This window comes from Zychaea mexicana (assembly GCF_025766255.1).
Source record: "Zychaea mexicana strain RSA 1403 chromosome Unknown BDB00scaffold_9, whole genome shotgun sequence".
In the NCBI taxonomy this organism is placed as follows: domain Eukaryota; kingdom Fungi; phylum Mucoromycota; class Mucoromycetes; order Mucorales; family Lichtheimiaceae; genus Zychaea; species Zychaea mexicana.
In genome coordinates, this window is record NW_026516672.1 from 155,489 (window position 1) to 171,462 (window position 15,974).

General features: G+C 34.1%; 4 protein-coding genes across 4 annotated transcripts; 1 reads left to right on the forward strand and 3 right to left on the reverse strand.

The window, feature by feature from the left end:
* Positions 1 to 4,645: 4,645 nt before the first annotated feature.
* Positions 4,646 to 5,042, reverse strand: BDB00DRAFT_756712 (uncharacterized protein; the record flags this gene model as incomplete). The annotated part of the gene is made up of 2 exons (XM_053118924.1): positions 4,646 to 4,839; positions 4,904 to 5,042. Coding segments are annotated over 2 exons (333 nt in total), but the record flags the coding sequence as incomplete, so codon positions are not given.
* Positions 5,043 to 5,099: 57 nt separating this feature from the next.
* BDB00DRAFT_784731 (uncharacterized protein) lies at positions 5,100 to 5,896 on the reverse strand (the record flags this gene model as incomplete). Its single annotated transcript, XM_053120482.1, has 4 exons — positions 5,100 to 5,127; positions 5,219 to 5,338; positions 5,419 to 5,519; positions 5,786 to 5,896. 4 exons carry the CDS (start codon positions 5,894 to 5,896, stop codon positions 5,100 to 5,102), a joined length of 360 nt encoding a protein of 119 aa, XP_052983650.1.
* Positions 5,897 to 12,440: 6,544 nt separating this feature from the next.
* Positions 12,441 to 12,837, forward strand: BDB00DRAFT_756751 (uncharacterized protein; the record flags this gene model as incomplete). Its single annotated transcript, XM_053118929.1, has 2 exons — positions 12,441 to 12,579; positions 12,644 to 12,837. Coding segments are annotated over 2 exons (333 nt in total), but the record flags the coding sequence as incomplete, so codon positions are not given.
* A 2,524-nt stretch (positions 12,838 to 15,361) lies between these two features.
* On the reverse strand, positions 15,362 to 15,758 carry BDB00DRAFT_756770 (uncharacterized protein; the record flags this gene model as incomplete). Its single annotated transcript, XM_053118931.1, has 2 exons — positions 15,362 to 15,555; positions 15,620 to 15,758. Coding segments are annotated over 2 exons (333 nt in total), but the record flags the coding sequence as incomplete, so codon positions are not given.
* Between the last annotated feature and the right edge of the window lie 216 nt (positions 15,759 to 15,974).

The following is a 15,974-nucleotide window of genomic DNA, read 5'->3' on the forward strand; positions in this document are numbered from 1 at the left end:
GATGGACCTCGATTTCGGTTGATTTTATCACACACTTGCCGAAGACGCTACATAAGTTCGATGCAATTGCCGTTTTTGTGGATCGGTTTTCAAAGCGCGCACATTTTGCTCCATGCAAGACGACTGATACAGCAGAGGATTTTGCTCATCTGTTCTTGCGTGAGATATACCGACAGCACGGCTTACCATCAGACGTAGTCTCGGATCGAGATGTCCGCTTTACTTCTAGATTCTGGAAAGCCTTGACGACGATGCTTGGCGTACAAAGAAATTTGTCTAGCAGTCTGCACCCAGAATCGGACGGACAGACGGAACGCACTAATCGAACGCTCGAAGATATGCTTCGTCATTACGTTGCCTATAATTAATCGGAATTGGGGCGAATGGCTGCCGGTCCTCGAGCACACCTACAACGACGCCAAGCACGCTTCTACAGCGGTAACACCCTTTTATGCTGACTTGGGACGACAGGTGTCACTCGCTTTGACCACGGGATCTGCCTCCTCCGATGTTGATTCAGCAGACGTTCTCGCTACACGTTTGGAGTCTATCCGTCTTCAAGTCACTGAGGCAATCAAGGAAGCAACGGATCGCCAAGCCAAGTATGCCAATATGAAGCGACGTAATCTGGAATTCGACGTGGATGACGACGTATTAGTCAAGACGACCCACTTGAATCCTGATGTTTATTCCAACGCTCCCGCCAGAAAGTTACTTCCATGGTGGGCGGGTCCTTACAAAGTTCTTGAACGTATTGGATCCGTGGCATACAAGCTTGATTTGCCGGCTTCGATCAGGGCTCACAACGTTTTTCATGTGAGCGCCCTCAAGAAATATTTGGAACCTGACGATGTGGGACGCAAGCCTGAACGGCCTCCACCAGTGATTACCAATGTTTCTGACGACGAAGACGAATGGGAAGTTGAAGTTATTCTCGACGAGCGCAAGCGACGAAACAAGCTACAATATTTGGTTAAGTGGAAAGGTTATCCCTTACACGAGGCGACGTGGGAACCTGCCGAACACCTTACTAATGCGCCCGAGGCTCTACAAGACTTCAAACAATTCAAGGAAGCAACGCCATCAAACACTTCGGATACGAATTTACTTCCTCGACGCCGTGGTCGTCCCCCCAAACACAGACGAAACAGGTAACTGCATGTGCAATGGGTTGTGGTGTTAATTTTTTTTTATAGTTCCTCTGGGTCTATTTCACCACGACGACCACATTTTGGGATCTCTCGCGACGTTTTAATTTGCGGGGGAAGAACCCTAGAGCGGGACGATTTCTATCCAGTCGACGCATAAAAGGATCCGTCACTGCTGTAGAAGAGTTCCAGCATACGAACCCACTTGGACGCGCACAAGGACGGTGCATACTACTCGCAGATCGACGCACAGACATAACGAGCTACAAAGGACGGCGATTGAAACGACGCAAATCAAGATATGCTTTGGACGAGTCGAGCACCTGACGTTCTACTTTGAGTCGACCTCTTGAGGTAGACGGGGGAGGATGTAACGGTCTATACCGTTACGACGATATCCAACCTGCATTGTTGACGATCGACAACGCATGGTTCAGACGATAGGATGACTTGCGGTCAACCGCATGTTGGATAAGGAGTAATAGGCGCGGATATTTTAGATAGTAGTATGATGTAGATCAATACTTAGACGATAGCTAGCTCCCTATTACTCAACGTATATATAAAGACGGGTTCCTGAGCGTATATATAGAGACGCGACCCTGGGTTATATGTATCCCTATCGTTTCATCCTTTGATATATCCGAGTCTCACCTTGTTTAGTGATTCACACTGTCTACCCATACACGTTCCCGATTCCCGATTGTAAGTATCTGGGCCGACACTGTTACAATTCTATTATTATCCTATATCTTATTCAACCACGACCAAAAAAGTAGTACTTTCTCTTAGGGGGACATCCAACTCCAATTAGATATTAGATAATACTATTGGCTGTAAGAAATCTATTGGCTGTAAAAATCTAAATTGTACAAAAAATTGAATTTTGTGTATATATAGAAATAATTGGTAAGAAAGGAATGCCAGGTATGAATTCAAATTATGTTATATACCAGTTGAAGAAAATATTGTAAATAGTACTAGAGTATGCAATTTTATAATATACCAAGATTATGCTTATTGATATATTCCTTCAATAAATCCTTTTGATTAAATTTATCAATTGATAACCAACTGTTATCATCAGCACTATATCCAACCCATTTTACTTCATATAAATATGTACCATTTTCAGTTTTATGCCTAATAATCTCTTCTATTTCATATGATGCCATTGCTTGTTGTTTCCCTTTATTTCGCTTTCTTTTTTTACTACGCTCATTAAATCTTGGAACATCATCATTATTGTGGTAAATCGAAATAAACAAAGACAAATAAGTCGTTTGAGAATGGATTATATTCAAAAGATTGAACAAAGTACAATATCAGCTATAGAAACTATCTTCTTTTATATCTAACTTTCAAACATTGTTTGAGAACTCGGTCTTAACGGAGAAACAGATCTGAAGGTGGAAAGCTTATCAACTTCTTTGTCAGCAAGGACCTTACTGGTGCTTTGCTGTAAGAACGAATAAAAAACTTTTATGATGGTTTGAGATGTGTTCTTGGACGGTTGTTTCATACTTGGTTTCTTTACTGAGTTTTATGAAGGATTCACATTTCAATCCAGCTAGGTGCATGTGCGCAACCGTGTCCCTTATTGGATCCCGGTGCGGTAAAGAGAAACCTTCTATCAAGACATCTGTCTGTACCGGATCTTAGTTTACGACAATTATCACTATTACTCTGATTTGAATTATTATCAGATTCATTATCAACAATCATTTCTTCATTTTATATAGCCATATTAAGCAGGTCATTTTGCAATGTGATCATTTTATCCAGTTTATCTTTATTTTGTTTATCATTGCTGACCACTATATCAATTAGTTTATGCTCTACTGGAAAATTAGCATCATTACTTTGCCATAGTTTATGGTGTGGTAAAATAGGAATATTGAACATTTCTACAAATTTTGTAATATTTTTTAGTAAACAAGCTACACGAAATTGCAGATTATAGTATTTTATGTTATCCATTTTAACAACTGACTTGTTATTATTGAATCGGCAGAATTTATTCCCAATTTCTGAAAGATGATTCTCAACTTTTGTCCTAAAACTTCCAAATGTCTTATTAAAATGATCCTCAGTAATCGTTAAAGGGCTCATTTACATTTTTACGTATAGGGTATACAAAATTATCATGGCTAAAGTGATATCCTTTTTCATTAGCAAGCTCTGTAAATTGTGTGATAAACAAAGTATATCTACCATCAACTGCCATTATGTCATTCTCATGCATATATTTAAATAATTTCATGTTTAAAAACATGCTACCATCTGAGCTATCAGAACAAAAGTCACTTTTAGAAGTATAAATAATCATATCATTCATATCACTAACGAATTTGGTACGTATTCCATTCTTCTTAAATTTATAAGAATACATTCTTTGAAAGTGGTTAATTTCAGTATCTACATAGTTAATTCTTGAATCATGACCATCTAATATAAGTGTTACATGTTTAAATAAGTCGAAATTATGCTTTCTAGCAGATAGGATACGTAATTTGATAGATGAAAACATGTTATTCATTGAATCATTTACTATTTTGTTGATTCGTTTGTAGTTGTCCTCATCCATCCAAAACTTTTTATAAAATGTATGAAATGTGCTATGTAGCAAGTATTTTTCAAATTTTTCACTACATACTCCAGAGACTAAATGATATAATAAAAACAATCCTTTTTCAATTTCAAAGTAAGGTCTGGGATATTCCTTGTTTGTATATAAAACTACTAGAAAATAAAATACAGCAACATAACCTAATTTACGTAACATTTCATCCTTAATTTTTTCTATGAGTTTAATATGTTTCAAATCAGTTCTATGTTTATATTTATTATGTACAGTAGGCCAATTCCATTCTAGGAATTGCCAATAATCTGCAATAATTGAGTTTACTTCATTTGTAATCAGTGGTGTATAGTTTGTTGTATCCATTGGGTCATTCTTTGTTTATATTATGGATTTTCAATTTTTATAATCATTGAATACATGATTTTGGTCACATGATGTCATAAAATTGATAAAATATCAAAATAGATGATATAATTTAATATGGCAGCAAGCAATTTATTAGATTTATCAAAAACTATTGTAAATTTATAGCCAATTTGGTACTGTACATCCCGCTTATCAGAACCACAATACTACACAAGTGGTTTTTTTATCTATTTAAACCTAATATGGGAACTTTTTTTCAAATATATTACGTGTTAGGGATTTATTACAAATTTAAAAACAAAATAGGAAATGGCTTCAACATACATATATACACATAGCGACACAACAGTAATTTCTTCCCACCTGAACCATCGATTTCCCTTTTTATCATTGTTCATCTGCAAACTGGATCGAAGAGCTTTTTGGCAATAGTGCCGTTGGTCTCATACATTTTTTTCTTGCGAGTGTATGTTCATCTTCCACCCATTCAGATCTAATTGCTATTAACGATCGTTCAACAAGATTCTATTATATGATGTTACAATATTTAGAAATATGTGATTGATCCACTGAGACTTTGTACAAAAAAAGCACTGACCTTCAACTGAAATAGTCCTCGTAATGTTCCTTCCAATACACCCATGTCGTTTCTTCCTCGTGGTAAGTAGCAAGCGCGCATATTGATAAATCTGTAAATTCGATCATATTCGAGGTCCATCTTGAATGTGCGCATAGTAAAACCTATATTTTTTGGGGCCAGATAGTATTAGCATCAAATAGAGATCTTATACACATAAATATTCACCTTCTACCAAAACTCCAAATACAACCAGATCAGGGACATGCCGCTCCACCATTGAATCAAGCATGATCTTTATCTCAACTGCCACTTTGAAGAAATCTTGTTCGTTTGTTTTCAACTGAGATTTCACCTCGACAACCAACGTTCGTAAATCTTCATCTTTGATCAGTAAGGAGATTGTTGCATCTACTCTAACTTTTTACGAATTGCTCAGTTTTGTGAATTGCCTAAATCAATTGTCATAGTCAATATTAAGAATAAATAAACGCATATGCATGTAATAAACAACAAAAGTATAATATAATCAAAAAGTATTACCCGTCACGTTTTGTATAAGGAATGCCACGCATAACTCTATTAAATGTGGGTTTAAACACAATGTCGCCAAAACGATCTTCATCAACCCTTAATATGTCAGTGTCATCATATGCTTTGTATCTATATACATAAAGATCATTAAAGTTAAATGTCAAAACTGCCCAAAACTGCCCCAAAACTATAAATTGTCCCTGTCTTACATATTCTCAATGATCTCTAATACCAATTTTTCGTCACCGTTCTTGCTATACTTCAGTTTCAACATTTCTTTGATTCCTTGATTATCCTTGTCTTGCATTGCCTATTACACTAGTCAGTACCCAATTGTTATAACCATTCAGGCGTCTGGTTGATAAATAGAATACTCAGTATAGTAGATAAAAATATAATAATTTTATCATCCAAGAATAATTAAAAATATTTCTTTCTTCTTTTTTTCCTTCTGGTTAATATATATTTAGAAAGATTTTAATCTTTCAAATATATATAAATAAAAAGTAAAATGTATCATTTTACTGTTTATTGAAGAAATGGGGTTCCATTACCTATAAATGCAGAATTATATACCTCTTCAAAGCAATCACAAAATTCCTTGATTTCAGAGCTGAGCATGTCATACATTTCATTTTGGCCCAGATCTTCCACAATTTCGGCCAGAGTAGCATCATTCAGGTGCATCAAATGGTTTCGGACATCACAATATGCGTCTGCATCAAAATAATATATGAAGTCGATGGATAACAGTTCTGATCGACTTAGCGTGCCATTTTCAATGTTCAACTTATCAACACATGAGTTACGAAAAACATTCAACTTGGCTGACACATTGATTTGATTAATTTCCACTGTGTATACACTCGTTAATAGCTGAAAAGGAAAAAATCATAAATTATGTGATACAAAAGATAAGCAATATTTATAGGTAAAAACATTGAGTTCAGGCTCTTCTGAGGTTTCAGAATCATTTGTTGAATTACTTGTTACAGTTTCTTGTGAGCTTGGCAAACTGTCTTGTATTTCAGCTCGAATATCGTTATTGACTTTTCTGAATACTACTCCTTGCGTCTTCAACACTTCAACTTCATGTTTTTGCAATACATTTTTCTGGTTTCTATCAATAAGTTTTCTTTAGTATCTTGAGTGTGATATATGCATGTATGAGCCCTTTCTACAAAAAAATAAATACCTTTTGCAATTCTTTTTCAATGTTTAAGGATATTAGGAGTACATCCATTATAGGTCTCATATAAATTTCACACTCAATTTACTTATAAAAAATCTTTAAAAAAATTGAATTTTCTATCTAAAAATAAAAATAGTTGAAAACATAAAATATTTTTAAAATACGAAATGTTTATATAAAGTTACCATATATTAAAGAAAGCTTTTGATAATGAAGTTGATGGAATAAATTATTTACTAGATAATAAATATATTAAAAAAAGAGATATATGTAACAAATGTAAAAATAATAACATTAAATTTAATTATAAACGAAAATTATATGTTTGTAATTATTATAAATGTAGAAAAACATATTCACCATTTAAAGATACAATATTTTCAAAAATGAAACTACCAATTCATTACTAATTACATATTTTATATGAATTTTTAAAAAAAAACACTAATAACTAGTATTTTTAAAAGTTTAAGTACAGGATTTTCATCTCCTAGCAGACGTTTGAACTTTTATTTAGGCAGAAGGGATTTAATTTTAGGCAGAGTGGACATGACTGTTAATCTAAGTGGACATGAATAAAAGTTAATCTGGATATGAATAATAAATAATCTGGACATGAATGAAAATCGAGCTGGACATGAATGAAAATTGGGCTGGACATGAACGAAAATCGATCTAGACATGAATGAAAATCAAGCTGGACATGAATAAAAATCGAGCTGGACATGAATAAAGATCGATCTAGACATGAATATAAAACGATCTAGACATGAATATAAATCGAACTGGACATGAATATAAATCGATCTGGACATGAGTAAAATCAATCTGGACAAAATAAAAATCAATCTGTATATGAATAAAAATCATTCTGGACAAGAATAATAATCAATCTAAACATGAATAATAGACAACCTGGACATAATAACAGTCAACCTGGACATAGTTTTAGTCAACTATAACATAATAAAAGTTGAAGTAGATAATATATTAAGTGTAGCAGAGCAGAATATATGAGTACTTAAGATTTTTATTTCAAGTCAAGACATAATAGAAGTTAAGCAGTACAAAGCCAATGTCAAGATGTAGTAGTATGGCTGTTTCACTCGTGACAAAAAGCTTGTAGGCTAATGTACAGGAAATGGCAAGGGTGCGTCAGAGACTCACTGTGTGCATAAGCCTATTTTGCTGCTGTGGGAACAGGGCCTGAGCGTTTCCCCTCATTTCATTTTACCCAGGTTGAGTTTGAAACAGATTGGAGGCTAGTGGCTGAGGTAGGTGGAAAGTGTGGGGTTTGTTAGCAGCAGCAGGGAGGAAAAAAACAACAACCAAAGATCCTTTTTTTTCTCATTACCATTCGCCATGGCAAATCAACAGCTGCGACGCACACTTGTAAATGGCTCCTACTCTCTTCATGATGAACAAAAAACAAGGAAAACAAAACGGCACAAGCCACGGATTTATTGAAAAACGAAATGAAGGTAACTGTTTTCTTAAAAAAAGCATGTGCTCAAGATTTGTAAGGAGTAGACCGCCGTTACTGCTGCTTAAAAAAAACACTGGGTAAGTGAACAAGGGAAGGAAAAGGTTATCGGTTGTGCTTGGGGTATAGCTTTAGTGGACATATGCCCATTCAGAATTACTGCTTCTTTCTCTTTTTCTCTGTATACACGTGATGCACCATCTTACACCAATCCAACGTCAAACTTACGTGCGTAATACAACATCGTCCTCTACCTGCACAAATGATTCGTACTCACAACAAGAACGACGCAACAATCTTCTTCTCCATTACTCAAACACAATCATATACAACATGACGCTGATCCGCCATTGGCTTGCAAAACATACAGCCTGACGCGAATACTTTTTACCTTTTGCATATACCAACGTTAACATCGCCGGTCTTTATGGATAAATGAGCTGTATATAGCAGGAAGGATAACTGACGCGTTTCTTTCTTTTTTTGTTGCTGTGGATTGGATGAAAATAAAGTATGTTGACCGTTATATAAGAAAGACAACGAAGAAGGTCCCACAAGAGTTATATAAGTGCGAAGGATGTTGTTTCGTGGTGAAGGATGGTTATTGTAATTATTGATATTGCGTGGCAGAGCGTCTGGTGCCATGCACAGTCTCGCGTTTGTGAACCTATTTGTAGCCACACAATTCCGAGATGCGATCCTTGAAGATCTGCCATCGAGCAGCAGGAACGCACACGAATTCATTAGGAATGAGTGCAAGAACTCCACGTACAGTCGAGTGAGAGAGAGCGTAGCGAATGACGTCAAGGGTACTAACATGTCGGTTGTTCATAGTTGTTTTTATTAAAAACAAATAAAGTTGCTGTTGTAATAGCAAAAAACTTCCTCCTTCATAACAACAAACGCGTTTTCTTCTTTGTCCCTGCCATATTATCATCACCGCTCAGAGCTATATTTATAGTTTTTATAGAAGCACTTGTAATAACATGCAATACCATTTCACACCCGTTTATGCAGACAACTGAAACATAATGACTACATAATGTATGATCTTTTACTTTTATTTTTTTCATCCCAACCATAACATCTACAGTAACAATAATAAAACCCTACATACCACCCATCAGCATATATAGCTACCTTATCCATCAAGACCGGCAATGTTCGTGTTGGCATATGCAAAAAGAAAAAGGTAATCGTTGTTGCCATCGTGTGTGTGCGAGTACAGCGAATTGCAGAGGAGGATTATAGTTGTGGTGGTGTGTATGCATCATAGGAATATAATTATCATCACATTGATGTGTATACCAACAGCAAAGAAAGAGATGGCCGTCATTACGATGATGATGTGCTTGAGCGTACAAGTATCAAAACAAAAGACCGGCGTCATAGTCGTCATCGTGTAATATGGGCGTACATGATAGTGAAAGGCAAATGCGTCAGGCTGTATATTTTGCAAGTCAATGGCGGATCAGCGTCATGTTGTATATGATTGTGTTTGAGTAATGGAGAAGAAGATTGTTACGTCGTTCTTGTTGTGAATACGAATGGTTTGTGCAGGTAGAGGACGATGTTGTATTACGCACGTAAGTTTGACGTTGGAATGGTATAAGATGGTGCATAAGTATATACATAGAAAAAGAGAAAGAAGCAGTAATTCTGAATGATAATATCTCCACTAAAGCTATACCTCAAGCACAACCGATAACCTTTTCCTTCCTTGTTCACTTATCCAGCGTTTTTTAAGCAGCAGTAACGGCGGTCTACTCCTTATAAATCTTGAGCACATGCTTTTTTTAAGAAAACAGTTACCTTCATTTCGTTTTTCATATAAATCCGTGGATTGTGCCGTTTTGTTTTCTTTGTTTTTTATTCATCGTGAAGAGAGTAGGAGCCATTTACAAGTGTGCGTCGAAGCTGTTGATTTGCCATGGCGAATGGTATTGAGAAAGAAAAAGGATCTTTGGTTGTTGTTTTTTTCCTCCCTGCTGCTACTAACAAACCCCACACTTTCCACCTACCTCTGCCACCAGCCTCCAATTTGTTTCAAACTCAACCCAGGTAAAGTGAAATGAGGGGAAACGCTCAGGCCCTATTCCCACAGCAGCAAAGTAGGCTTATGCCTTATGTGCACAGTGGTGAGTCTCTGACGCACCCTTGCTATTTCCTGTACATTAGCCTACAAGCTTCTTGTCACGAGTGAAACAGCCATACTACTATATCTTGACATTGGCTTTGTACTGCTTAACTTCTATTATGTCTTGACTTGAAATAAAAATCTTAAGTACTCATATATTCTGCTCTGCTACACTTAATATATTATCTACTTCAACTTTTATTATGTCTTAGTTGACTAAAACTATGTCCAGGTTGACTGTTATTATGTCTAGGTTGTCTATTATTCATGTTTAGATTGATTATTATTCTTGTCAGAATGATTTTCATTCATGTACAGATTGATCTTTATTCATGTCCAGCTCGATTTTTATTCATGTCCAGCTTGATTTTCATTCATATCTAGATCGATTTTCATTCATGTCCAGCCCAATTTTCATTCATGTCCAGCTCGATTTTCATTCATGTCCAGATCATTTATTATTCATATCCAGATTAACTTTTATTCATGTCCACTTAGATTAACAGTCATGTCCACTCTGCCTAAAATTAAATCCCTTCTGCCTAAATAAAAGTTCAAACATCTGCTAGGAGATGAAAATCCTGTACTTAAACTTTTAAAAATACTAGTTATTGGTGTTTTTTTTTAAAAATTCATATAAAATATGTAATTAGTAATGAATTGGTAGTTTCATTTTTGAAAATATTGTATCTTTAAATGGTGAATATGTTTTTCTACATTTATAATAATTACAAACATATAATTTTCGTTTATAATTAAATTTAATGTTATTATTTTTACATTTGTCACATATATCTCTTTTTTTAATATATTTATTATCTAGTAAATAATTTATTCCATCAACTTCATTATCAAAAGCTTTCTTTAATATATGGTAACTTTATATAAACATTTCGTATTTTAAAAATATTTTATGTTTTCAACTATTTTTATTTTTAGATAGAAAATTCAATTTTTTTAAAGATTTTTTATAAGTAAATTGAGTGTGAAATTTATATGAGACCTATAATGGATGTACTCCTAATATCCTTAAACATTGAAAAAGAATTGCAAAAGGTATTTATTTTTTTTGTAGAAAGGGCTCATACATGCATATATCACACTCAAAATACTAAAGAAAACTTATTGATAGAAACCAGAAAAACGTATTGCAAAAACATGAAGTTGAAGTGTTGAAGACGCAAGGAGTAGTAGTCAGAAAAGTCAATAACGATATTCGAGCTGAAATACAAGACAGTTTGCCAAGCTCACAAGAAACTGTAACAAGTAATTCAACAAATGATTCTGAAACCTCAGAAGAGCCTGAACTCAATGTTTTTACCTATAAATATTGCTTATCTTTTGTATCACATAATTTATGATTTTTTCCTTTTCAGCTATTAACGAGTGTATACACAGTGGAAATTAATCAAATCAATGTGTCAGCCAAGTTGAATGTTTTTCGTAACTCATGTGTTGATAAGTTGAACATTGAAAATGGCACGCTAAGTCGATCAGAACTGTTATCCATCGACTTCATATATTATTTTGATGCAGACGCATATTGTGATGTCCGAAACCATTTGATGCACCTGAATGATGCTACTCTGGCCGAAATTGTGGAAGATCTGGGCCAAAATGAAATGTATGACATGCTCAGCTCTGAAATCAAGGAATTTTGTGATTGCTTTGAAGAGGTATATAATTCTGCATTTATAGGTAATGGAACCCCATTTCTTCAATAAACAGTAAAATGATACATTTTACTTTTTATTTATATATATTTGAAAGATTAAAATCTTTCTAAATATATATTAACCAGAAGGAAAAAAAGAAGAAAGAAATATTTTTAATTATTCTTGGATGATAAAATTATTATATTTTTATCTACTATACTGAGTATTCTATTTATCAACCAGACGCCTGAATGGTTATAACAATTGGGTACTGACTAGTGTAATAGGCAATGCAAGACAAGGATAATCAAGGAATCAAAGAAATGTTGAAACTGAAGTATAGCAAGAACGGTGACGAAAAATTGGTATTAGAGATCATTGAGAATATGTAAGACAGGGACAATTTATAGTTTTGGGGCAGTTTTGGGCAGTTTTGACATTTAACTTTAATGATCTTTATGTATATAGATACAAAGCATATGATGACACTGACATATTAAGGGTTGATGAAGATCGTTTTGGCGACATTGTGTTTAAACCCACATTTAATAGAGTTATGCGTGGCATTCCTTATACAAAACGTGACGGGTAATACTTTTTGATTATATTATACTTTTGTTGTTTATTACATGCATATGCGTTTATTTATTCTTAATATTGACTATGACAATTGATTTAGGCAATTCACAAAACTGAGCAATTCGTAAAAAGTTAGAGTAGATGCAACAATCTCCTTACTGATCAAAGATGAAGATTTACGAACGTTGGTTGTCGAGGTGAAATCTCAGTTGAAAACAAACGAACAAGATTTCTTCAAAGTGGCAGTTGAGATAAAGATCATGCTTGATTCAATGGTGGAGCGGCATGTCCCTGATCTGGTTGTATTTGGAGTTTTGGTAGAAGGTGAATATTTATGTGTATAAGATCTCTATTTGATGCTAATACTATCTGGCCCCAAAAAATATAGGTTTTACTATGCGCACATTCAAGATGGACCTCGAATATGATCGAATTTACAGATTTATCAATATGCGCGCTTGCTACTTACCACGAGGAAGAAACGACATGGGTGTATTGGAAGGAACATTACGAGGACTATTTCAGTTGAAGGTCAGTGCTTTTTTTGTACAAAGTCTCAGTGGATCAATCACATATTTCTAAATATTGTAACATCATATAATAGAATCTTGTTGAACGATCGTTAATAGCAATTAGATCTGAATGGGTGGAAGATGAACATACACTCGCAAGAAAAAAATGTATGAGACCAACGGCACTATTGCCAAAAAGCTCTTCGATCCAGTTTGCAGATGAATAATGATAAAAAGGGAAATCGATGGTTCGGGTGGGAAGAAATTACTGTTGTGTCGCTATGTGTATATATGTATGTTGAAGCCATTTCCTATTTTGTTTTTAAATTTGTAATAAATCCCTAACATATAATATATTTGAAAAAAAGTTCCCATATTAGGTTTAAATAGAAAAAAAACCACTTATGTAGTATCGTGGTTCTGATAAGCGGGATGTGCAGTACCAAATTGGCTATAAACTTACAATAGTTTTTGATAAATCTAATAAATTGCTTGCTGCCATATTAAATTATATCATCCATTTTGATATTTTATCAATTTTATGACATCATGTGACCAAAATCATGTATTCAATGATTATAAAAATTGAAAATCCATAATATAAACAAAGAATGACCCAATGGATACAACAAACTATACACCACTGATTACAAATGAAGTAAACTCAATTATTGCAGATTATTGGCAATTCCTAGAATGGAATTGGCCTACTGTACATAATAAATATAAACATAGAACTGATTTGAAACATACAGTGAACCCCTGCTTTTTGCAACAGCGGGAATACCGTCAAAAAAGTTGCAAAATCTGAGGAACTGCAAAATGTGAATATGTTACACAAGTGGGATCGATAAGCTGGCAATCACATCTTTCCTTATTTAGTTTAAAAGCTCTTAAATAATAGAATACAATAGTGTATCTCTTTTGTCACTGGTTCGAGTCTCACTGTCTCTGAAGTTTGAGATTAATATACAATATATAAGGCTGAAGCGGGAAATTGCAGGTCCCGATTTCCAAGTTGCAATCTGCAAAAACTGAGGAATCTGCAATTTTACTAAGTGTTGAGCGGGAATCTGCTCAAAAAAGTTGCAATAAGTGGGGATCTGCAATAAACGGGGGTGCAAAAAGCGGGGGTTCACTGTATTAAATTCATAGAAAAAATTAATAGTGAATTGTTATGTAAATTAGGTTATGTTGCTGTATATTATTTTCTAGTAGTTTTATATACAAACAAGGAATATCCCAGACCTTACTTTGAAATTGAAAAAGGATTGTTTTTATTATATCATTTAGTCTCTAGAGTATGTGGTGAAAAATTTGAAAAATACTTGCCACATAGCACATTTCATACATTTTATAAAAAGTTTTGGATGGATGAGGACAACTACAAACGAATCAACAAAATGGTAAATGATTCAATGAATAACATGTTTTCATCTATCAAATTACGTATTCTATCTGCTAGAAAGCATAATTTCGACTTATTTAAACATGTAACACTTATATTGGATGTTCATGATTCAAGAATTAACTATGTAGATACTGAAATTAACCACTTTCAAAGAATGTATTCTTATAAATTTAAGAAGAATAGATTACGTACCAAATTCGTTAGTGATATGAATGATATGATTATTTATACTTCTAAAAGTGACTTTTGTTCTGATAGCTCAGATGGTAGCATGTTTTTAAACATGAAATTATTTAAATATATGCATGAGAATGACATAATGGCAGTTGATGGTGGATATACTTTGTTTATCACACAATTTACAGAGCTTGCTAATGAAAAAGGATATAACTTTAGCCATGATAGTTTTATATACCCTATACGTAAAAATGTAAATGAGCCCTTAACGATTACTGAGGATCATTTTAATAAGACATTTGGAAGTTTTAGGACAAAAGTTGAGAATCAATTTTCAGAAATTAGGAATAAATTCTGCCAATTCAATAGGCCAATTCCATTCTAGGAATTGCCAATAATTTGCAATAATTGAGTTTACTTCATTTGTAATCAGTGGTGTATAGTTTGTTGTATCCATTGGGACGTTCTTTGTTTATATTATGGATTTTTAATTTTTATAATCATTGAATACATGATTTTGGTCACATGATGTCATAAAATTGATAAAATATCAAAATGGATGATATAATTTAATATGGCAGCAAGCAATTTATTAGATTTATCAAAAACTATTGTAAGTTTATAGCCAATTTGGTACTGCACATCCCGCTTATCAGAACCACGATACTACATAAGTGGTTTTTTTTCTATTTAAACCTAATATGGGAACTTTTTTTCAAATATATTATATGTTAGGGATTTATTACAAATTTAAAAACAAAATAGGAAATGGCTTCAACATACATATATACACATAGCGACACAACAGTAATTTCTTCCCACCCGAACCATCGATTTCCCTTTTTATCATTATTCATCTGCAAACTGGATCGAAGAGCTTTTTGGCAATAGTGCCGTTGGTCTCATACATTTTTTTCTTGCGAGTGTATGTTCATCTTCCACCCATTCAGATCTAATTGCTATTAACGATCGTTCAACAAGATTCTATTATATGATGTTACAATATTTAGAAATATGTGATTGATCCACTGAGACTTTGTACAAAAAAAGCACTGACCTTCAACTGAAATAGTCCTCGTAATGTTCCTTCCAATACACCCATGTCGTTTCTTCCTCGTGGTAAGTAGCAAGCGCGCATATTGATAAATCTGTAAATTCGATCATATTCGAGGTCCATCTTGAATGTGCGCATAGTAAAACCTATATTTTTTGGGGCCAGATAGTATTAGCATCAAATGGAGATCTTATACACATAAATATTCACCTTCTACCAAAACTCCAAATACAACCGGATCAGGGACATGCCGCTCCACCATTGAATCAAGCATGATCTTTATCTCAACTGCCACTTTGAAGAAATCTTGTTCGTTTGTTTTCAACTGAGATTTCACCTCGACAACCAACGTTCGTAAATCTTCATCTTTGATCAGTAAGGAGATTGTTGCATCTACTCTAACTTTTTACGAATTGCTCAGTTTTGTGAATTGCCTAAATCAATTGTCATAGTCAATATTAAGAATAAATAAACGCATATGCATGTAATAAACAACAAAAGTATAATATAATCAAAAAGTATTACCCGTCACGTTTTGTATAAGGAATGCCACGCATAACTCTAT